Here is a 25,598-nt window from a genome sequence, read left to right on the forward strand (position 1 = left end):
ATGATAAGTGTTATGTATTGAATTTTGAAAGCTTGAAACTTTAAGATTGATGAATCGTGAGACTCGATATGTTGTATGTTACTAACTTGTGGACGTGGTTGATGAAGATTATAACTTCTAGATGATTGATGATATATGGTTCAATCTGTGTTCTTATGCTTTTTATATCTAATTCATCATTCTACATGCTTTTGTTGACATATATGCATCAAAATATATATTATATAAAAATTCACTCCCAAACCGGGAGCTTTTGAAAATGTCGCTCCCCGCTCCCAAGTAACCTTGGTGCCTCCACAGATCTATCTAAACCTTAGAGGGAAGAGATCCGAGCTATGTTTTTATGATATGGTGAGAGGATTAGCCTCTCATTGGTGATCTTGTTGAACATTGTGGAGCAGATCTTATCACTTGTGGAAGCCATCTTGTGATCAGTATTATCCATGTCTTGATGTACTGTTGAAGGATCTCTCTAAGGAAAGGTTTGATTGGGTTTTCCCCATTATGGGGTTTTTCCTTGGTCTCTGACCTAAACATTGGTGTCTCTTGTTTTCGTGCACTGCGATCTCTACTTTCTTATCGCTGAAAACGGTTGAATTTCTGATGTATAATTGCTTGATGAAAATTGACTAAGCTAAACTAATGGTAAATAATAACACAAGTAATTATCTATAGATCAGAAATTATTTTTCAACAATATCTTCCCAAAGATAATTGTCTTCACTTGAGATATCCAAAGACAAAATTTACAAGCAAAAAATCGGAGATATTTCGTAATACCATGGGATTTCACCACCAAAACTCCATGAAAATGAGAGGAAGTGCACCTCTGTTTATTATAGAGGAAGGGCTCAACTTCCCTCATAATAAATAACAATTTCCTAAGATAAAATCCGTTAAAATAGCCCAATGAGGGGCAAAAGGCTCTCCCTACGAATTAATTAATCTAAAGTAATACAAAATGGGACTTCCAATGCCACATGTACAAAATCTATTGGTACAAGCCCAAAAAAACGACTCTTCTCCACAAATGAAGGGCAAAAGAGGGTGCTGGTGTAGCATCCAGCCTCCGAAGGACCTTCAGCCACATGACTTCTCCAAAATTCTTCCAAATCTGCTGCCCAAAAGCCTCTAAATTTGGGCACACAGCCCCAAATGGTTTCCAATGTTGGTACAAGGGCTCCCCACCTACCATACATAGCCCCAAAAAATGGGCAATCCACCAAATTAGCTAGTAGTGCCTCCAAAAGTGTCCTCCAAAGTGAGTGGAAAAGCCACCCACAAATGGTACAACATCCACAACAGTTGGTACATGCGGAATCCGAAACTGCCATGTGTCCTCTTACCCATGAACAGACCCCTAGACTCGTTCAAAAGTGGGTGCACAAGCCCACCAATGCACAAAATACAACCAAAATGCGCTTTTCCAAGCAACACTCAATCTTCAAAGCTCTCTAAGGACTGGCTTTCTTCACATAGTGTGGACATATGAAACCTTTAAGTAGTGCTCCCCAAATGTAACTTAAAACAATCTCCACACATTCCTCAAATGTGGGCTTTTTATTGCAGACATGCCCTTAAATCATCGCCCAAAGGTCCTTTAAGGGGTTGCTCTGCAAGATAAAAAGGTCGTCAAGCCCGCTTCTAGGGCAAAGATGGGCTCCTAAGCCTATTTCCTGCTTGAGGAAACACCTCATAATGAGACAGTCCCTTTACAAATTGAATTATAAGTCCAGTTATAGGTTGGGTCAATTCAAAAATACATTAGTTTTAAAGTGCAGGGATAGGTTGGCTCCAAACTTTATTCACCCCGGTGTTCCCATATATAAATATAACCCTTATCACTTTCAATTTTCATCTAACAAAGGGAGGCTCATGCTGTTCTGAAATTCGAGCAAGACTTGCTACACAGCCTTTCTCTTGGTACAATTTCAGATCTGAGGCATGCTACAGGATTTTCCTTCAGAATGCCGAATGGAGCATTCTGCCTACGCTTCTGAAATTTAGATCTTACTGTAGCTAGGTCTGTCCTCCAACTGGCAGTGTTCCATAGTCCTGAAACAATTATCCTCAGTCTTCAAAATATCACTGTGAACTGAAGGGAAGTGATCATCGCTGCTACAAGTCTTCTTTCCCAGAGATGATGGCATGTATACAGGGTACTCAAATTTGAGCACTTCCTTGCACCAGATTAGTGGCTGGTTTGTGTCCTAGGCAGTCTTCATAGTTGCAGGCCTGCAACAATATGACACTCAGATACCTTAGTTGATGTTTTGCTTCTCCAGTCTTAACATTGTGACAAATATTCTCCTTAAAGATGCCAGTTGAAACCTTGCAATGACTGTCAGTAGCTCTGCTGTCATACATGCTGATATTGTATTGCTTTGTGTCATTTTATGAGCTATCCACTTAAACTGAACGTACATATTACAGCGAATCATATTTATGATAGAGATTGCCAGGGGTGTCACCAATTTTTTAATATGGCTTCAAAAAATCCCTTGACAGAACCCAACCAAATGGCTTCATATACTATCAGCAACATTTTCCTCTCAGACGTCATGGCTTGAAAACCATTTTTCTTGCCAACAGCAGTTTCGAGAGCCCCTTATGCTTACCCTACACCTTGGTGGGTAACACATACATTTGACAAATTAAAGCTGAAGTTGTAAAGCAAACACAGAATTCTTCAAAAAGCAAAATTGGATTTGTACAATCAATAAAACACAGTGCAGGCATGAAACAAATATGTTTCATTCCTGAATGGCCTGATGTATTCACAGGTCTCGGATTTGTCAATTTAGCCAAATTAGGAAAAAATGATAGAAAGATCAGATAACCACTTCATTATCTGGAAAGAAGAATTTTTTCATACCACAGATCCTCTGCGCTGTTGTAAGAGAAAACCAGTTCTCACCCTGCTCACTATCAGCAACTTCCTCCTCATTTTCCTATATAAAGCACACAACAAAAACATTGTATTAGATCAAGCAGCATAAACAGTGGGTATACTAAAAAATAATAGACTGAAACATATAATAAATTTGGACACCATCTAGGTCTGATATCCCTTGTTCATTTTGAATTGTTGTATATTCCATCGAAGGTGTAAACTATTTCAATCTTCAAAAAGAAATGCCCAAAGCAATGTGGCAGTGCAGCATATGGAAAAGAAATGACCAAAAACTAGGTCAATGGGACTCGGATGTACACTATGTGATAAAGATCTGTGCTAGTTCACCAGGTTACCCCAACAGCATAAAGTAACATAACAAAAGATAAACGAAAATGTACATCCTATATAGATATTTTCTACATGCCTAGCCCATGAACAGATGCCCAATCCCAGCCGAACAGTTTTTCCATTGCCCAGAACTATGAAACTATCCAAGGAACCCTCATCCTAGATGACAAAAGGGTTATGATGAAAATAGCAATACCAGAATTTAAAGCTTAAGGAATGATTATACTAATCTGCACAAGGAACCCAAAGCAGCTAAGAGGGCTGTGAAAGTTCATCATAATGATGCTCTATCTGCATCGGGATTCGGAACCAAGAGGATAAGAACCCGTGGCTCGTCATATGAAGTTAAAACTAAAAAATACGCAAACAAAAACTAAGCATATATAAACTTCAAATTAACAGGTAACATGAGCGCAATCACACCTGGACAGCTAAGAACCTGGATTCGTCCAAAACCCCTGGCATGTCCTGAATCCCTCGAATCAAACATGATTCGCTGGGACACGTGTCCCTTCAATGTGTTTGACGTGTCCTAGAGGGTGGAATTCGAGGGACACGCGAATCTCAACAGCATGTCCTGCGTGTCCCGATTTCAGAACATGTGTCCCACTGTCCCCTAAAAAAAGTGTGTTGCGCAGCCCATAAAGCCATTTGGGCTCATTTGGTACTCATTCTTGAGTGTGTCTTCTTCTGTGAGTGTGTGGGAGCTTATAGCAAAGGTTTTGGGAGCATTTTGGAGGTGATTCAAGCAACAAGTGCATTTTGCAGTGTTTGGATAGCAATGTTTGGACAACAATGTTGAGTTGGCATTGGCCAACTTGCATCTTAATGAGCCAGTGCTAGAGCCTGTCACTTTTGATGATGGTGACACTGTTGAGGGGTCATCCTCCACACTAGCAGATGCAGAGATGATATTGGATAGAGAGGAGGAGGATGCAACAGAGGAGAGCAGTGGTGACCATGACAGTGATGCTAATTTTGATGATGATGATTGACGACTCATGAGCTACCTATTGCCTTGTACATGTAGTTGTTTTGTATTTGCTATTTCTATTTGCCATTGGCATTGCTACTATCTATGTAACACATTTTGATTTTGATGACTTAATGAGAAAACTGCAGTTTCTTGTCTTTCTCCTATTGGATCATTGATGAATTTGTCACAATTGTATTTGTATGCATAATGTTACTTTGTAAAACTTACAAATTTTAAATTTACAATGTAAAATCTAGATCTATGTCTGAATTTGTATCGTGAATGAGAATTTGTGTAAGAAATATCTAATTTCTAATATATATATATATAATGTGTCCTACGTGTCCAGTTCCGAGGGGTCAACGTGCTTGTTTCAGACACTCGAATTTTCATGTCCTGCGTGTCCCGTGTCCTCGTGTCAGGTGACTTAGCTGGACAACTTTTCATTGCCCATGATCATTAAAGTGCCCAGGGAACCCTCACCCTAAATGACAGAATGCTTATAATGAAAATATCAATACCATAATTTAAGGCTTAAAGAAAGAGTATACTTATGTCCACTTGTAACCAAAAGCAGCTAACAGTAACGTGAAAGTAGATCATAATGATGCTCCCTCAACATAGGAACTAACAAGATAGGAGATAATGGCTCATCTTAACAACCTAAAGCTAAAAAATAAACAAACATTGACTGAGTACATCATAAAGTAACAACTCACATAGATGAGTAAGTCCAAAAGGAACCAGCCCAAGTGCAAAGGCCTTGAAGAAACAATGGCTGCCTAATAAAATGCAAAGAAAAAGAAAACCAAAACCCTAAATGGATATATCAATAAAAACTAAGAAGCACCATGATGAATATTCGGTGTCTTATATAGATAATTATGGTACACACACCTTTACACAACAATGATGGAGATAGCAAATATAAAAACAGGCTTTACTACTAACAATGCAACAACACATATCTCGTACACATTGTATCACCATAGTTGGCATATTGATAGTACGTGGGTAACCATCCAACCTCTATGAATCTATTTAACATTAAATTGGCCACAAGTCACCAACACAAAGTGACAAAAATATTAAGGTCTCCTCTGATGACACCTAATATAAATGTTATTCCCCTTCTTACCATAAAATAAGACTTTTTATTTTCACTGCCCTTGAAACAAAAAATCAAAATTTAAGAACTCAAAAATTTACAAAAACCAACCATGTGAAGACCACATATGGATCAACTCACATCCACCATGTCAATTAGATATCCAGTTCTGGTGCCTGCTGATTTTCCACAAGAGCCACGTGAGCACATGACATATCTTCAATGCAACAACAATTGCATTTCCCCAAAACCCATTATCAACACTGTTAGATTGCCATCACACAAATATTAATGTTCATGGAAAAATTTTCCATAGTTAACATATTAATAATACATGGCTGTTATAGCATCTTTTACCACTCCTGTAGATCAGATGCTGTGTTATGAATATAATTATGTAAAAGTAATAAATACAGATAATAAATAATAAACATAATAATATGTAAATAAGTAATAATTAGATAAACAAAGAGGTATGTCTAAGGAGACATGACTGTTCATAAAGGGTACTTACCTGGCTATATATACAGGACCCTCACTCTCAATTGTATCATCATTCTCACTCATACATTTTAATATATATTCTTGTATCTCAATGGAGATCTTTATATTCCAATTCTTTTGGAGTATTTAACTTGAAGAACGAACTTTGTTCGTTCCATGCTCTTATACGGCCTAGGCAGATCCCTTTCCCCTTGCAGACCTGTCCTTACTTCAAGAAAGTGTTTTTCAAAATCCATACACAACACGGCCCATTATTAAAGTGCGTGCGTACATACGCGGTTCCTATGAACTATACCCACGTACACATTTTTAAAGACTTGAAAAAGTATATAAAAATCTATTTTTTGGGCCGGGTTTACGGGTTTTACCGAAAGGCCACCTACAAGAGCCTGTGGCCCAACCAAATTCAAAAATACATTAGTTTTAAAGTGCAGGGATTTTTGGTTTGTTGGATTCGGAAATTTTCACATGGTATCAAAGCAATTGTAGATCAAGGAGGACTGAAGCCATCTGCGAAAGGACAGAGGAAAATCCGTGTGAAGGCAATTTTCCCGAGAGACAGTGCAGTTTCTGGCCAAGAGACCAGAGGAGGGGTGACGCAGTCACCAAGGGAGGCTCACGAAGAGCTTGCATCAGCCTGAGTGGGTGACGTTGTTGCTGCAGAGGGCAGCGCAGTGGTCACTGGGCTAGTGCAGAGACTGTTGAGTCTCGTTTTTCCGGTTGTCGTGGCTTGAGGTGCAGTGTAGATTTCGTTTGGAGTTGTTGGTGGGGTGTTGATTCTGTTGGTGCAAAACAGTACCTAGTGGGGCAAAAGCAAAGTAGAGGGAATTAGTTGCTCAGAAGATTTCTTGCTAAGAAATCTAGATCCACTACTGAGTAGCAGCAAAGAGAGATCAGAGGGGTGGTTCGACAGTTGTTGGTAGAAGGATTTTTGTGAAGGAAATCGAAATTCAAAGGGAGCTTGTTCCTTAGATGATTTCTGGTGCCAAAGAAATCCAAATCCGAGTTTTGTTGGAGCAGCAGCGAAAGAGGGAGAAGATAACCAATTCGACATTCATTTGAGCATAGATGGCAGTTAACAGAGTGAGGGATCAGGACAGGTTGGATGAAGCATCTAACTTCATCGTCTGGAAGGCCAGGATCCTGGCAGTTTTGGATAAAAATCGCATCAAGGATTATGCCTTGAGGATGATTGTTGTTCCAGTTGATGTTGATCCTCTCAAGAAGTACGAGGAGGCTCAGGCAAAAGCGAAGTGCATGATCTTGGATGAGGTCAAAGATCATGTGATCACACATATTGTTGAGAAGGACACGACAAGGGAAATGTGGGAGGCCTTCACCACATTGTACAAGGTAACTTCCGATCAGCGGAAGAGCTTGCTTGAGAGTCAGCTGAGACAATTTCGGATACAGAAGGGAGAAGAAATTGATCCCTTCCTTCTCAGGTTGCAAAAGATCCATCATCAGCTAAATTTCGTAGGGGCTACACCAGACCTGAATTTATGATCAGGACTGCCCTAAATGCATTCAATAAATATTGGGAAACCTTTGTCCAAAGTATCTTGGGCAGAGATTCTCTTCCCAATTGGGAGGAGATGTGGGCAGCTCTTCGACAGGAAGAGATCAAACGGTTGACCAAGGCGGGAAGCTGCAGCAAAGGGATCAGAATCAAGAAGGAGGAAGAGGAGGATGCGGCTCTTGCATCAGCAGGACAGCTAGGGCAGTAGAAATGAAAGAAGAAGGACATATCCAAAGTCAGGTGCTTCAGATGTGGAGAAATGGGTCATTTCGCCACGTAATGCCCTCGGAAGAAGAGAAGTCTGACTCAAAGGTTGCTCCAGCGCAAGCTGACAAGGAGGACGATGATGATTGCGCCATGAGTGCTCATGCACCTATAGAGAAGACGTGGGGTGATATTGAGTTGTAGTCGGGAGGACTACACACAAGGAAGGATCCTTGAGGTGCCCAAACTCTTGGATCACATACGGCTACGGGAGCCCTTAATGAGAGTAACAGAATGACGGGAGTCGGTGCGAGGGATGATGGAGCAACAGTGTTAGACCTAGAGTGCCAAAGTCTGAAGCAACGTAGTGGAATGTTGCAGCAGTGTGGGAGGCACAGAGCAGATAAAATAACAGCGCAGTAGCATCAGAGGGTTAGCACAGATTAGCAGCAGAGGTAGCTTCAACGTCAAGGGACATCCAGACTGACCAACACATCAGCTTTTGGGTAGCTCTTTAGTTGCTTACTTCTCAGCAACTAAGTTGCAGTGCAGCAATTAGCAGTGGTAGTGTTATGGGTAGCATGATGCAGCATATCAAGAGGGAGTTGCAGTACAAATGCAGTAGTGACAGTGGGAGTGTCATGGGCAATAGTACAGATTGCAGCAGCGTAGTGGATGAAGGGTAGCAGGCCGAACATTAGCAGCACAGAGGACCGATGTCGTGGATCAGTGTGATACTTTTGTTGGGAAGTATTGCTAGAGCACATTCCTCGGTAAGAGGGAGTGTTGATTTTTGGGTAGCATTGGATGTGCTCTAGCTCCAAAATTTTGTGGAGGGATTAGAAAACATGAGATCTCCAAGACCCAGAAATCCTTTGGAGAAATTCCACCTAAATTGTATTTTATTAAAATAATTAATATTTTTAATGGGGTTCCTAAGTCTAAACTTAGGAAAATTAAAATATTAATGGGTATTAATAAAAATATGGGTGAGAAGCTTCTAAGAGACGAGGATTGAGTCTATTTAATCTTAGCCATTGATTAGAGATTAGATCACGGTCGTTGATCTCTCAACACAAAAAGTATAAAGGAAGGCTTGGGGTCAGTTGGTGAACACACACAGTGAGAGTAACACTTGAGCTAAATCAAAATTTTGGGGTGGGGCTTGCTGAGAATTTCAGAGTGAGCTTCTAGTGCAGAGAGGGGCGGTTCGGCAGAGGGACTTCCATCCAAGGCCGAGAATACATAGCAGAGAGGCAACATAGCACCAAGGAGAGACAGCGCAGCTCCAGGAAAGGTGACGCAGAGGCTGGAGGGCTGATGCAATCACTTAAAGGCAACACTGGGGTTTCTATGAGGCAGACCGGGCAGCAATTCAGCAAATCAATTTCTGAGCTGGGAAGGCTCACTAGGAGGGTGACGCAGCTCCTAGAGGAGGTGACACGGTTCCAACGCAGAGTTGGGAGCAGCCATCGCTGCACAGTACTGGGGACAACGCAGTCACTTGTGGTGTTTGTTCATCTAGTTGTTGGATTCACCAAAATATCTGTCTCCAGATAGAGGTACTTCTGTCGAGTTTATTCTCTGTTGGGTGAGCCAGATTTCACACCCTAGTTGTATTTAGAAATCTACTTAATAATAAGGCCCTCATATCTGTTGCACCGATTTTCCCACATTGGGTTTTTCCGGGGGACGTTTACTACAAAAATAAGTGTGTCCTTTGTGTGGTTGTCTCATTTATTTTTCAGTACTTGATCTTTATATTGGTGTAGGCCGCAGTGTATTTGCATTAATATTTTTTGAATAATTCTGAAAATAACTTGAACCATGGGCAACAATATAGGATACAGCATTGCAAACGATGGTGGGCAGCAGGCTTAGCATCAGCACAGGGACCGATGCCAGATGATCAGAGTAATACTCAGTGAGGACTATTACTAGAGCACAGTCCTCACTGAGAGGGAGTGCTGATTTGTGGTAGCATCGGATGTTCTCTAGCCACGAAATTTGGTGGAGAATTTGGGGCACATGAGATCTCCAATACCCAGAAAGGGTTTGGGCAAATTCTAAACAATTCAATAGATATTAAAATAATTAATATGTTTAATAGAGTCCCTAAGTCTAAACTTCGGGAAATTAAAATATTAATGTGGATTAATATAAAACTGTGTTAGAATGGTCCAAAAGACATGGATCAAGCCAGATCTAATCTTAGCCGTTGATTAGGGACTTAATCTCGGTCGTTGATATGTCAATGAGAAAAGTATAAGAGGAGGCTTGATCAGTCATTCTATTCTCTAGAGCGGGGTTTGCTAAGAGAGATAGAATCAGTGATCAGTTGCAGCAAGGGGTAGTGAGTACGAGGCGGAGAGGGAGGGACAGTGCCAAGAGACCAACGGAGAAGCACAGAGCCGTAGAGCCAGAGGGAGCCACGCAGAGGCAACAGAGACTGCGCAGAGCTAGAAGGGCCTGCGTCATCCACGCAGAGGTTGCAGGAGTGACGCAGAGAGCCAGAGAGGCTGCGCAGAGCCTCAGTAGGCTGACGCAGAGGGTTTTAGGTTGACGCAGAGACCAGCAGGGCTGACGCTGGGCTTCAGATTGTGTTGGAGAGGGATTTCTTGGAGAAGGCTTTCCAAAAACCTGCTTCCGAAGAGAGGTATTGCTGTCAGATTTTTATCTCTGTCGGGTTAGCCAGTTTGGCAGCCAATGTACTCAAAAAAGAGTTGCTTAACAATAAAACCCTCAGGTAGCTGCACCGGTTTTCTCGCATCGGGTTTTTCGGGGGACATTGGTCCAAAAATAACGGTGTCATTTTGTGTGCTTGTTTCTGTTTCCTTCAATTGATGATCTGTAATACGTTGAGCATGCACTAGTGTTTATTTTCAGTATTTACATTGTAAATAACTTGTTAAGTAACAGCACAAGTAGGTAGGAATAAATCAGTAAAGTGCATGGAGGGTTTCTAACTGGTAGACTTAGAAACTTCAATAAAGGGGCAACTCATTATAGCACCAGAATTCAAAATGTTTGAGACGCGCCTACCGCAGTGGGAGAAGCACCTCAAGAGAGTGAGCTAGTGCATCCAACTCTCAATGGTTTCACCCCGGAGTGAGCTACCGTTGTACAAGGTATCACTGGACGAGATAATCTACCAGGTTGGGATCGATTATGGGTTGATTTCACACAGGAGGAGATGACGCTTGCTCTAGTTGAGAGCAATATTAGTGGCAGCTATAGAAAAGGACCGAAGGGTGTGAAGGAAGAGTAGAATGTAGCCCTTGTATCAAACGAGAAGGCAAAGAAAGTTCCCAATTAGGGACAAGGCTCACAGGGAGGAGAAAAGAAGAAGGATTTATTGAAGATCAAGTGCTTCAGATGTGGTGAGTTTGGTCACTACAATACCCAGTGTCTGAAGAGGAAGAAGGACAAGAAGGAGAAGTAGGTGCAGGAAGCAGCCTAGGCAGAGATCGACAATTTGTTCTCCAGATTGGAGGACGAATTCACTCTGTATGCAACTATACCTCCAGGAGAGAGGTGGGTAGACATTGAGCTCTAGACCCCAGAGTTGTAGAGATTTGGGCATGGTCCATAGAGAAGCAACAACAATTGCAGTTTACTGCTCATATGGATCATTACCCTTGCTACAGGGGCCCACAGATTTAGTTGTTGGAGGGTCAGTGTTCAAGATGGCGCAGTCAAATCCTGCGGGACAGTGGCAGAACTAGTTGCAATCTGATGCTGAGGGGCATAGCGCAGTGGCAGTGCAGACAGTTACATAGTGGACAGTGCAGAGACTAGTTGCGGTCAGAGACTCGGGAGACAATTGTAGTACAGGGATAGTTGATCTAAAGGATTCTGTTCTCAACTGCAGTAGTTGCAGAACTAGCAGCAACATAAGATGGGTAGCAGCGCAGAGCAAAGTTGGCAGCGGTACAGGTGGTACAGTGTAGTGTCAGCAACAGCACAGATTCAGGATGATTCAACTACAGAGTGGCAAATGAATCAGAGTGTGCGCAGTAGTTGGTGGGCAGTGGCAAATTGTCCTAGATGTCAAACATCAATAGCGTATGGATGGATGTTATGAGACAGAGAGAACACCTTCCTCGCTAAGAGGGAGTGTTAGTTTTGGTAGCATCAAACAGGTGTTATAGTCTCGACTTGTGTCAGAGAGGCTAGAGAACACAAGATATCCAAAACCCAAATAAGGTTCAGGAGAAAATACCTACAGATGGCTCAATTAAGTTAACTGATCAATAATTAAATATTTCCTGTCTAAATTAGGAAAAGTGATTAATTAACAGTAATTAATTGACAAGGGTGAGAATTCCCTAGATACTCACACGGATCAAGCTTGAGATGATCTCAGTTGTTGATGAGGATCGAATCATGACCATTGGTTCACCAACAAGAGATTATAAGAGCAACTTGATCTCTAGATGGAGAATACACTTGAGAGGTCGAGTTCCTTGGCAAAGATCAAGCAAGGGAGAGAAGTTTGAGCCAAAAGAGATGTCGAGATGGAGAGGGACCAGAGAGAGATTCCGGAGGAGTTTACAGTTTCAGAGAGTTAGTAGCAGGAGGGCCAAGTTTTCCTCTGTAAGGATGTGTAGGGACTATGCAGACAGCTTCAGAGGAGTTCGATTTAGCTTAAGACAGGGTTGATTCAGTTGCTGGAGGCCAAGAGAAATTCCAAAAGGCCAAGCGAGTCATTCTCGGAGGCTGAGTTGGGCAAAACAACAGCATCAAAGCAACTTCCAGGCAGTGCGAGTTTGGCCTGCACAAAGGCAACGCAGAGGTTGACACAAGGGCAGTTCGAGTAGCCTATTTGTGCCAGATTTGGAGTTGGATCAGTGTCGAGTGAGACAAACACTGTCTCACTAATTTTTGGCCAGATTATCTTGCAGAGTATTGCCAGTTTGGCACCCAGATTCTACTCAGAAATTTCACTATTGCATAATAGCTATGTTGCATGAGTTTCTGGAATGTGGGAACGTTGGGAACTTGGGTACGGGTTTCCGGAATGACTACAGGTTTCCCCAAAATTTACAAGAAACGGCTAATCGGGAGAGGTAATTTATATAATAATCAAAATTAATATTGATTCAAAATACTCAAATATTAAAATCAATTTAAATATATAAATAATAAATATATAGTCTCTCTTATATATAAATATATTCTCTTGGTGTCTCTCTCCCTGAGTCTCTCCCTTTTATATATATAAAATGTCAAGTTCATTATCAGTTCTCTCCCTAAGTCTCTCCCTTTTATATATATAAAATGTCAAGTTCATTATCAATTTTCTGACATGTTTCTCTAGTTATTCTTACGAGAAAAAACAACTCTAATGTTTAAGCATTGACTGCCACATACAATATGCACACACTCATTATTAGTTCTCTGACATGTTTCTCTAGTTATTCTTCCAAGAAAAAACAACTCTAATGTTTAAGCATTGACTGCCACATACAATATACACACACAATATTCTGTGATATATATACATAAACAACAAAAGAAATACTAATAAGCTTGACATCCCAGATATCGCCCTTACATTGAGGTGCCACACACTTCCTTAACCCATCAAGAGATTGCTCCAGTTTCTCAATTAAGGATATCGGTGTTAAAGATGTCTTTGGCCTTTCTTCCTGCGAAAGTTTCAACATAGGCTCATGTTTTGTGGGAAGTTCAACATATTTCTCTACAGGCTTTCTATTCCCCAACCCTAGGGAACGTCGAAACTCCAAAAAAACAGTCTTCAAAGCTCCCAAAACTTTCCCAAGCTCACATTGAAGCTCCCGTTGAAAAGGTAACATTCCCATACAGTTCCAAAGCTCTCAGGAGCGCGGGAACAATTAGAACGGGTTTCCCACCTCTCGGGAGAGATTCCCGTGTAACAGAGCATAATAATAATAAAACCCTCATCTGTTCCACAGGTTTGTTGAGTATTTTGTCATTGATGTCAAGCAATAGGTGCAACAGTAATAGTAAGTGCGGGATGAGATGCAGTTGCAGCAGTAGATGCAGATGATGGTGTTGCAGAAACCCTAATTTCCAAATGAAACCCTAGTTTTAGGGTTTCAGCTTCTTGAAGACACCCCAAAATGATTGGAGTTTTTGACAAAGCAGTTCAATAAATTTGTCTTGGAAACCTCTGCCATCAAGTTCTCGTCATGCTAAATTTTTTGATGTGTGGACCATCTCATGGGTCTTCACTATTTGTGAGATATGCCCAGTCAAAGTTGCAAGTCCCAACATTGGTCCAAAAACCCCAAACGGTTGTAGAAATGGCATCATAACATTGGCATGATAGTTGATTAATTGATGTGGCAGTTTCATTGATGTGGCATCACATCATTCATAATAATGTGGCACCATAGTATATGCTGGATGATGTGTTCCAAAGTGTGATGACATGGCAGTCCTAATGATGTGGTAAATTCTATTTTCACGCCAAGCGTGATGACATGGCACCATAGTATTGGATCAGAAAAGGACGTATTATTGCAGATGTGCCATTGAATAATTGATTATCCTAGCAGATTGATAATATGGCATCTATTATTGTGTAAGGCCATAATAATAATACAACTAAGGGTTTTAAATTTAAATTTAAAATTCAAATTTTGAAGGGAGCATTTTGGTTCCAGTAATTTGAATTAAAAATCAAATTCATGTCGGCTGGTCGTTTCTAGTTATTCATCAAAACTATATAAAGACATACAGATTACACCTTTTGAATATGATTATTCTTGAGATCAAGCTCTGAAACATTTCAGTCCCTGTGGAGACAATGTTCGGGAATTATTTCTTGTTTGCATTTTAGGGTTGGAGTTTCATTTGGGATTTGGTTTCTGGCCTTGTCATTGCAGGTCGCATACAACAAGCAGCAGGCCAACGAGAAAATTATTGGGCTACTTAGTCCACTGAAGTCACATCCTGTTTCTTGGTTCTAGCCCAACCTTGTCTCAATTCGACCTGTTCTCTTGAAGATCAACTTCAGCAGCCATATGAAATCTGTGCAAGTGATATTATTTTCTATAGCAGTGATGTAGTCCTGAACTAGAGTTATCAAACAATTTGGTGCAGATTTGTAAGGGCTTAATTTGAGCAGCAATACTTGTCGAATCTGAACAAGACGTATGATTCTAACCTCTGCAATTTGTCTCTGAGATTTCGGCCCTTTAGGGCATCAAATTGTGAGCAAAGGATTGTTTCAGGACCAACAAAGGAGCACAGACAAAGGAAGTTTATTAAGGATCAAATTTGTGTTTCAATGCTCATATTGCATCCCACTGGCCAGCGAAGTCTATTCTCTCCATCACAAGTCTACAAGGTCTCTCGATTAATAAAACCTCTAACACTTGCTCAGATCTGTGAAAGTTAAGGGCATCCAAATTCGTGGCTAATAATATATTCTCAGCCCTGTGATCCTGTTGACAAAGTTCAGAATTATATCTCTGCTTTGGGACATATATCCATTAGACCAGCAAAGATTGGCAGACCTTCGAAAAGTGCAAGGTTATGTGAAGCAGATTTTGAGGAGATACACATACCTACTCCAGCGTTGGTCAAACAAGTGAAGCCGACCTCATACCAAAACAATTCAGTGACCGCCTCTTAAAATGATCCTACAGCTCACAGTGGTTAACATGGCATATTAACATTTGAATTTATAACCTATTCTGAAGGCTTTGATTTGAGAAAAAATATGGTGTCAAATCTGAAGAAAGATAAGCTCCATTGTAATAGCAGAGATTCTTGAAATCAAGTGGAAGAATATTGGATCTTCTGGACTAACATACCAGCAGTTAATAATGACCTTGATGGCTGAAGTGCAACCTCAACAACCTTGATAACGCACTATTGACTGTAACAGTACCTTGAAGATTTGCTTGACAATTTTATTCAACAGAACTTCATGAGTAGCATTACTGCGGTGTGAGCAGAGGTAGTGTATTTCGTGGCATTCTCTTCAGTTGACAAAAGTTTAACATCTGTAAAGCAGTTTCAAGGGCCTTAACAGAAGTACTTATGTTAAGCAGAGTGGTAATACTTAGACAGACTTTGAAGCTCTGGACACTGCATAGCTGGGCCCATCATTTTTGTCCAAAACTAGTTATCCTTTAGGGTTTCACAGTACATGCGTTTTGAAGCACACAATGAAAGACAAATGATTGTGACTATGGGCTTTGATATATTGAAGCATGGTACTCCAACACATCGTTACAGCACAAGATTGACCAGAGTTGTTGCTGATTAATGTCATGAGGTGCAAAAATTTTATTACGGTTTGATTAAGGTTCTGAGAGTGGCATTTGATCATCTTCATAATGCACATGTTGATACAGCATTCCAAGGAAGCAGTTGTGTGCTAATGATAAACAAATAAGACTAGATGGTTGACATTGTGTTGAGCAATAAAAAGAAGTTTTATTTTAGGCAATGGCTAGTAGCAAACATCTCAGGTCCATAAACTTCAGTACAAGCAATAAGCAGTCATTGTGGAAGCAGCACAAGTCTAGGGCTTCATCATTATATCTCCTTTGTTGCAGTAAAGCCAAGGTTTCACACTTGCAGATTCTTCATGAATCTTTGTAACATTTAGGGCTTCATCAAGCAGTACAGTGGATTAGTTTTGGTCTTGAGCAATGAAGTTGCAGCAGAATTAGCTTGTGGAACAGCAATAGGAGTGGCAAGAATAGCAGACAGGCAGTTTGGACAATAATGGCTTAAGCAACAATTGCAGACAGAGAGAGTACCAACAGTGGAAGTAGTAAATGCAGCAGACAGTAAGTACAAGCACTGAGTGCAGCAGACAATGAGTGCAGGAAAAGCAGCAATGGAAGCAGTGGTGGTTGCAGTGGACAACAGTAGTAGTATGTGAACTGATTGATTGTAAAGGAGACTGAAGACTCCTGCAGACTTAGTCTGCATATCTTCAGACTTGGGGAGGCTTGCACTTCCAGGTTTACCTGGTAAATGTTGTATGTACATCATACATAACTGAGCTTATTGTTGAGCCAAATCTTGTGTACTTTTACTTGATGTGATGTTTTATGTTCTCATTAACGCTCTGAATGTTGAATGAACTAACCAATTGTGAAAAGGAATGAAATACTGATTCACCCCCCTCTCAATATTTCCAACAATTGGTATCAGATAGGGTCCTTATTAAAGGCTTAGCTGCTTGAAGGCAGATCCGTAACATTCAAAAAAGTTGGCAGTTGAAGATAAGATGGTTATTGATTTGGAAGATGTTAATTCCCTCAAAGACAAGCTTCGAGCAGTGACACTGGACAGGGATAGAACCACGAGAATGTACCACAGTATTTACAGAGAACATGAATACCTGAAGGCTGAAAAGACGAAGTATTACGATAGTTGGAGATTTGCCTTAGTTGATATCATGCGGCTTGAAGCTCAAATTAAAAATCTACAAACATTAGAAAAGGATCAGGAACTTGATGAAGCAAAGAAGGAAGTGGAGCATCTCAAAAGCATGTTGGAAGAGGCAAACAAGAAAGAAAGCACACTGACAAGCCAACTCAAGGAAAAGGAAAAAGAAAAGCCAAATAAATGGAACAAGCAAGATAAAGGGAAGTAGATCACCTCTTTGAAAAGGGAACTTGAAGAAGCCAAAAGGACTGAGGATGTCTTAAGAAGTCAGATGAAGCAGAAGGAAGAAGATTGCATAAACCATGAGCAGGAAATTGTCATCTTAAGAGCAAAAGTTGACAAGCTAAATCAAAAATTGAGGAGTTCACGAGTCTTGGATGACATTATCTATTGCTAGATCACCACTTATCAAGACAGGTCTTGGATATGTTGGTGAGTCCTCATGCTCCAATGAAGACCAGGCATATGTCAAAGAAGAGAATCCTCATCTAAATGATGAAGAGCAGCCACATGAAGAGAAACCTCATCCCAAAGATGAAGAGCAGCCACATGTCAAGGAAGAAAAGAAGTCTTATGAAAGGAAGCCTCATGCCAAAAATGGAGAGAAGCCCAAAGTCAAAGTGCTGCAAAAATCAACCAACACCAAAAGCTAGAAGACCAATGCCTCAAGAAATCTGGATGATAAATTCAAGACACCAACTCATAATAGAACATTCAGAAATGGAGAACAGTAAAGATATTCTCAACGGCAAGACACCTTCAGCAGATCCTCACCTTATACACCCAGGTATACAGGCACATTTTATGGTTATTGTTATACATGTTCTAACTATGGACACAGAGCTGCAAATTGCAGGAGATATAGCAGGAGTATTGATAGAAGGTTTTATCAAAGCCCTAGAAGCAGATTTTCTGAAAGACAAGACAGAGTCCCTTACACCTATGACAGCAGAAGTAACAACAACTTTGTTCCATTATTGAGGTCAGACGTAGAGTGTTACTTCTGCCATAATCTTGGCCACTTCGCCCAAGATTGCAGAAGTGGTTTGAAGTAGACCCTACAAAACCAGAAGAAAGGAGTGGAGAATGTTATCTATGTGATAATGTTGGCCATTTTGCTCGAGATTATAGAAGTGGCCTAACTTGGACTTCGCAGAATCGGGAAAGAGCAACATTCACCAAGCAGGAAGACAAGACCACCAGGGTCTGGCAGAGAAAACATGCCTCAAACTAACTTCTCACACAATTGGAAGGCATATTGTCAAGGCGAGCCCATGATGCAGCAGGAAAGCATGTTGACAAGCAGAGACTATGTGATGATGCAACAAAAGACCACACTGTCAGGGGGAGCTACATCATAGGTCCACGGGAAACACGCAGATTGTCAAGGGGAGTTACCCTTTGCCATTGATATCAAAGGGGCAAAGAAACTTCAAAGAATCAATGGAAAGAGAGATGCCGGATACAACATGCCTTGTCTTGCTATGTGCGTTGACATCAATGACAAAGGGGGAGATTGTTGAGTATGATGTCATTGATGTCAAGCAACAGGTGCAGCAAGTGCAGGATGAGACGCAGTTGCAGCAGCAGATGCGGCTGATGGTGTTGCAAAAACCCTAATTGCCAGATGAAACCCTAGCTTTAGGGTTTGGGTTCCTTGAACACACCCCGAAATAATTGGAGTTGTTGACAAAGAAGTTCAATGAATCTGCCTTGGAAACCACTGCCATCAAATTCTCCTCGTCATGTTGATTTCGTTGATGTGTTGATTGTCTCATGGGTCCTCACCGTTTGTGAGATATGCCCAGTCAAAGTTGCAAGTCCCAACTTTGGTCCAAAGACCCCTAAGGGTTGTTGACGTGGCATCGTAACATTGGCATGATAGTTGATTAATTAATGTGGCGATTTCATTAATGTGGCATCACATCATTCATTATAATGTGGAACCATAGTATAAGTTGGATGACGTGTTCCAAAGTGTGATGACATGGTGTTGAAGAATGTAACTAGTGTCAGTCTTCATAATTGTACTTTTCAAAAGAAAAGTTATTATTAATGAAAATTACTTATTGAAGCATGGGTTTCACACTTGGGTCAATGTTTTCTAGGTCAAAGCCTCCATGGTTTTGTCTTAAGTTATTAGAGTCATTGTCATTTTTATTAGACCCTTCTTGTGCTTTTGTATGATGTAAAAATAATTATTTTTGAGTCAAAAGGGTTATTTGTCACCTCCACACCAAGTCGGCACTGTCACCATGAAGTCGGCCTACAGGGCAATTCGACCCACCAGAAAGGCTATATGTAGAGAGGCAAGTTGACCTATTTGGAGCATTCACTCAACAAGTTCGATCTTCAAGGAAAAGAGGCAGAAAAGATAGCGAAGAAGCTGGAGAAAGACATAATTTGTTGGGTAGACCTAATTCGAGTTTATGCGCTATCTATCTCTCACACTGAAGTTTTTGGGTAGTTGTTGGGGCTGAAATTATGTGTCTACTGCAGGTCCGAAATTTTTTTGTTAGGGGTCGAAGTTCTGTTGTTGGGGGGCTAAAATTTTGGATTGAAATTGTTGCTAGAGAGTTGTTACTTGGAGACTTTCATAGGAATCATCTATTGAAGGAAAGGGCTGAATTGGTGGTTGGAGGAGGTCTCTGTCTAGGTCTAAGAGGTCTTGAGGAGTCTCATCTTGATTTGAATCTACTAAAGGAAGAGTTTGACTGGGATTTCCCCTTATAGGGGCTTTTCCCTAACTAAGTACCTACATCTTTGTCTCTTGTTCTTGTGGTCTTCATATACATACAATTTGCTAATTGCTTGATGAAAGATAAACTAATAAAGAAGTAAAAGAAGCCAACATAATTCACAAGTAATTATCAAAAAAGAGGAATTAAACCCTAATTCCTATAAGCATTGATTTCTCAACATGGTTTCGGAGCGAAGGTGAAGAAAAAGGCATCTTGAAGATCTACTGAAGAAAAGGGGATCAAAGTCAACATGGTTTCAGAGCGAACGTGAAGAAAAAGGCAGCTTGAAGATCTACTGAAGAAAAGGGAATCAAAGGAAGATTATTAAGGAAAGGAATTATATAGAGAAAGGCTTACTATTTATAGGAAATATGACAAACTCAATGAAGGGAGAAAACAAACTAGAAGGAGCCTCCAACTACAGGGCATGGAAAAAGAAGATAGATCTTATCCTCGAAAAGCACAAAGTTTTGAATCTTGTTCAAGGAAAAGTCAAGAAACCTACAGATGAAGTAGAGAAAGAGAAGTTCAGAGAAACCGAAATCCTGCCCATGAACCTAATAGTGGATGGAGTAAAGGGAAACATAATTCCATACATATCCAACATAGATTCCGCTCAAGAAATGCATGAGGCTCTCTCCAAATTATTCACCATCAAGAACATTGGTCAAATAGCAAGCCTCAAGAATGAACTAAGGAAAATAAAGATGATAAGAAACGATACTGTATCATTATATTTTGAAAGGATATCTAGAATAAGAGATGAACTCCAACGAATAGATGAAGTTATATCAGCAAAAAAAAAGATCGTAATTGTTTCTTTTCTAGGACTACCAAAATTTTGGAGTGCTTTTGCATCAGGGATAAGCAGTTGGAAGGATACTCCAACATTCAAACAAATGTGGAATGCATGCAGTGAAGAAGAAGCTCGAATATCATTAGTAAACAACAAGGAGGATGAAGAAAAAACACCTTTAATGTGTATTCTTCTCGTCACAAAAAGAAGGGAACCGTCAAGAAGTTCAAAGGACCAAAGAAGAAAGATGACCTATCCAAGGTTGAATGTTACAACTGTCATAAGATGGGTCATTACAAAAATCAATATCCTGAGAATCCAAGAAATAATAAGAGAGATATGGAACAGGAAAATATTATCGATGAAGCTCCACCTAAGAAGAACAAGACTGAAGAATCGGAAGTCAAGGACTTATATTACTAAGTCCTTTCTCACATATCCCTTCTAGTCTTATATTCTAAGCTTTGTGTTGTTTTCCTTTATGTTTTGATTTCTAGAATTTGTAGGTCTAACATGTCTTGTTAGAACATTTTTTGAATTATTTTGATAAGTTGTAGGTGTCCTTCAGAAAGATTGAATTAAGAGGGAGCCTCCATCATTTTACCAAAAGATAAGCATTTTGTTCTTTCTTTTCATCTTTTCATGTTTGGTTTCCTTCTCACATCAAGATTTTTCTATATCGTATGCTAATAACCTTTTCTTTATATATTTTCCTTGGTAGCAAAGATTGCATAATACACAAAGAGTATGGAGGAGATTTTCAAAGGATAGACTTGAAGCATGGAAGAAGTTTTGTTGCAAAAGAAGCCCTTCAAGAATTGATGTCCTACAAGGTTTGTTAAGGAAAAACTCAAGGTATGTCTTAGATTATAAGCTTTGTTATAAAGTTTTCTTCATGTAAAAGGTACAATCATTCTTCTTTTGAAATTTTCTTTACATTACTGACATCATTATGTCTAGGGTTTCGAATCTTAAAGATTCTTGTTACGCTGATTAATCATTAGATTAAATTTTCCCTCGTCATACTATCATTTTGACCATTCTCGTGAAACCCTAACCTTTAGGCTTCGCTATAAAACCCTAGCCTCGTGATGCTAAGGGTATGTCAATAATGTTGAAACCCTAGTCCTCTTAGGATTGTTGATAAAGTCTAGAAATCCTATTCTTTTGATGTTTAGGGTTTTGGTATTGTTATGATAGAAACCCTAGTTCTTTAGGGTTTGTTGTTAATGTCTAAGCTATGTATTGAAACCCTAGATATTTTAGGATTTGGTGAATTAGGATTTATGAACAAAACTCCCGTAATATTTATAGTAAGATCCTAGGAATGAAACCCTAGGTGTATATTAGTTTGTATGATTGAAACCCTAGCATGGAGAAAATTGTTGTATATCTAACTCTGATGTATTGATGTTTGTATTGAGGAGAAATGCTAGTGCATGAAATCCTACATATGTATATACAAGTATGCTAACCTATATGCTGATATTAATGTTTTAGTTTGTGAATGCTAGGGTTTACAACAAAGCCCTAATAGAGATTGATATTTTAGGATATCATGATATTGATTTCATTTAGTTTTGATGATAAAATCTAGGTAGAGTATGTCATGTAATTCTAAATGCATATTGTCGAAACCTTAGATGTATAGTACTATGATTGAATTGTTATTTGATTGAATTGCTTGTATCTAAGGCTTTGTCTCAAAGATGTAGTCTAGGGTTCATGAAAAAACCCTAGCAAGAAGTTGAAGTCTAGTATGTAAAAAGATGTGTCTATTGTTGATTATGAACCTAACTAGGTTTAGGTGTTTGATGTTTAAAGTCTAAATGCTTCCATTATAGTAGAATGATTTTGATTTAGTTAACTTAATGCTTTTCTATTTTTGTATTTGGTTGTACTTGCTATTAAAGTTTTGCAGGTATATAATCTTCAAAATGATGAAGATGTTCGTATGATATTAATAAGCATGATGAAGTTATATGAATGATGATGATCAAGATGACCTTGATGTCGTAAGAAGGAATGAAGCCATGAAAGGTTCTTCGATGTTATAGAAGAAGGAAGTGATTGATCTCCCTAAGTTGAGAGGGAGCCTGGATAGAAGAAAGATATATCTCCCCAGTTGAGAGGAAGGGCATATTATGATAGTGAATACCTTGAAGTAAAAGTACTACAGATGAATGTTCGTGATTCATGAACTTGCAATCAAAAGACTTGAGAAGTATTGAGGTTGTATTTGGTGTTGTTGAACAAGTCAAAAGCTTCTGACAAGATGTATTCGGATAATTTGATGATGATATAAGCAGCGTCTGAATAATTAAGGACCCAAACGAATAATTAAGGACCCAAAGGTTTGTCTTTACTTATATATATCTATATATATATTAAAGTCTATTATTGATTGGGGTTTGTACAGGTAAATCTCTCCATAAGAAGATTGAACACTTTGGAAGCATGCTTGGACAAATGGATATATTTGAGTTAGTTAATAGGGAGAGACGAAGCATCTAATGGCAAGATTCTTGCGAGGACATCTAGCCAGCCTATGTGTTGATATCTAGATCCTGAACTAGGGAGGGTAGCGTTCATCATGGAGCTTTGACCTTCGATACGCACCTACATCCTTGGGTTGGTGGTAGAGCTTTTAAGCCTAATAATACCTAGAGTGGCTAAAGCTTGAGTCCACCTTAGTCCCACCCGATTAGAATACCCTGGTCAGGTATCTAATCTATAGCACTGAGTGTGCTAGAACTCTTTGTAGTTCATTTCATTTTGTGATCTCCCATGTACTCTTATATGTAATTATGAATACCTCCCTAGTTAAGAGGGTGTGTTGAAGAATGTAACTAGTGTTGGTCTTCATAATTGTACTTGTCAAAAGAAAATGACTTATTAAAGAATGGGTTTCATGCTTGGGTCAATGTTTTCTAGGTCAAAGCCTCCATTGAAAGCTTCTAGGTTTTGCCTTAAGTCATTAGAGTCATTTTCATTTTTATTGGACCCTTCTTGAGCTTTTGTATCATGTAAAAAGAATTATTTTTTAGTCAAAAGGGTTATTTGTCACCTCCACACCAAGTCAGCCCTATCCCCATGAAGTCGGCCTACATAAGGGCAATTCGACCCAGCAGAAAGGCTAATATATAGAGAGGCAGTTTGACCTATTTGGAGCATTCACTCAACAAGTTCAATCTTAGAGGAAGAAAGGCAGAAAAGAGAGCAAAGACGCTGGAGAAAGACAAAATCTGTTGGGAAGACCTAATTCGAGTTTATGGGCTATCTATCTCTTAAACCTGAGAAGTTTTTGGCCATATGTTGGGGCCGAAATTTTGGATTGAAGTTGTTGTTGGAGAGATGTTACTTGGAGAGTTTGACAGGAATCATCTATTGAAGGGAAGTGTTGACTCGGTGGTTGGAGGAGGTTTGTGTCTAAGTCTAAGAGATCTTGAAGAGTCTCATCTTGATTTGAGTCTACTAAAGGAAGAGTTTGACTAGGTTTTCCCTTATACGGGTTTTGCCCTGGATGAGCGCCTACATCTTGTGTATCTTGTTCTTGTGGTCTTCATATACAAATCAATTTGGTAATTGTTTGATGAAAGATAAACTAATAAAGAAGTAAAAGAAGCCAACATAATTCACAAGTAATTATCAAGAAAAGAGGAATCAAACCCTAATTCCTATAAGCATTGATTTCTCAACACATGGCAGTCCTAATGATGTGTTAAATTCTATTTTGACACCAAGAATGATGACATGGCAACATAGTATTGGATCCAAAAAGGACATATTATAGCATATGTGACAATGAATAATTGATGGTCCTAGCAGATTGATGACATGGCATCCATTATTGTGGAAGGCCATACTAATAATACAACTAAGGGTCTAGAATTTAAATTTAAAATTCAAATTTTGGAGTGAGCATTTTGGCTCCAATAATTTGACTCTAATAATCAAATTCATGTCAGCTGGCCGTTTCTAGTTATTCATCAAAATAAAGACATACAGATTACACCTTTTGAATGTGATTATTCTTGAGATCAAGCTCTCAAACATTTCGCTCCTTGAGAAGACTGTTTGGGAATTATTTATTGTTGGCAATTTTGGGTTGGAGTTTCGTTTGGGATTTGGTTTCTGTGCTTGTCATTGCAGGTCACATATAACAAGGAGCAGGCCAACGAGAAAATTATTGGGCTACATAGTCCACTGAAGTCACATCCTGTTTCTCTGTTATAGCAGAGGTAGTGTATTTCGTGGCATTCTCTTCAGTCGACAAATGTTTAACATCTGTAAAGCAGTTTCAAGGGCCTTGACAGAAGTACTTATCCTAAGAAGAGTGGTAATACTTAGACAGCCTTTGGAGCTCTGGACAATGCATAGTTGGGCCCATCATTTCTATCCAGAACTGGTTGTCCTTTAGGGTTTCACAGTACATGGGTTATGAAGCACAGAATGAAAGACAAATGATTGTGACTATGAGCTTGATACACTGAAGCATGATACTCCAGCACATCGTTACAGAGGCATGATTGACCAGAGCTGTTGTTGATTAGTGTCATGAGGTACAGAAATTTTATTAGGGTTTGATTAGGGTTCTAACAGTGGCATTTGATCATCTTCATAATGCACATGTTGGTACAGCATTCTGACGAAGCAGTTGCGTGCTAGTGATAAACAAATAAGATCTTAGGCAGTGGCTAACAGCAGACATCTCAGGTCCATAAACTTCAGTACAAGCACTAAGCAGTCATTGTGGAAGCAGCAGAAGTCTAGCAGTAGGGCTTCATCATTATATCTCCTTTGCTGCAGTGACGCCAGGGTTTCACACTTGCAGATTCTTTGTTGATCTTTGTATCATTCAGGGCTTCATCATTATATACTCTTGCAGCAGTACAGTGGATTAGTTTTCGGCTTGAGCACTGAAGATGCAGCAGAATGGCAGCAGAATTAGCTTGTGGAACAGCAATAGGAGTGGCAGGAATAGCAGACAGGCAGTGTGGACAATAATGGCTTAAGCAACAGTTGCAGAAAGAGAGAGTACCAGCAATGGAAACAGTGAGTGCAGCAAAAGCAGCAATGGAAGAAGTGGTTGTTGCAGTGGACA

The 25,598-nt window shown here is 39.7% G+C and overlaps 1 protein-coding gene across 1 annotated transcript in view; it reads right to left on the reverse strand.

The window, feature by feature from the left end:
• Positions 1-25,598, reverse strand: part of FASS (tonneau 2 (TON2)) — a 305,773-nt gene that overhangs the window by 134,417 nt on the left and 145,758 nt on the right. The window contains exon 10 of the mRNA XM_089402758.1: positions 2,876-2,951. Within this exon, the coding sequence (XP_089258884.1) occupies positions 2,876-2,951 (76 nt within the window). The remainder of the gene's footprint in view (positions 1-2,875; positions 2,952-25,598) is intronic.

This window comes from Pinus tabuliformis, chromosome 2_1, assembly GCF_031772625.1.
Source record: "Pinus tabuliformis cultivar Carrire ecotype Pingquan chromosome 2_1, CPIR1, whole genome shotgun sequence".
NCBI lineage: Eukaryota > Viridiplantae > Streptophyta > Pinopsida > Pinales > Pinaceae > Pinus > Pinus tabuliformis.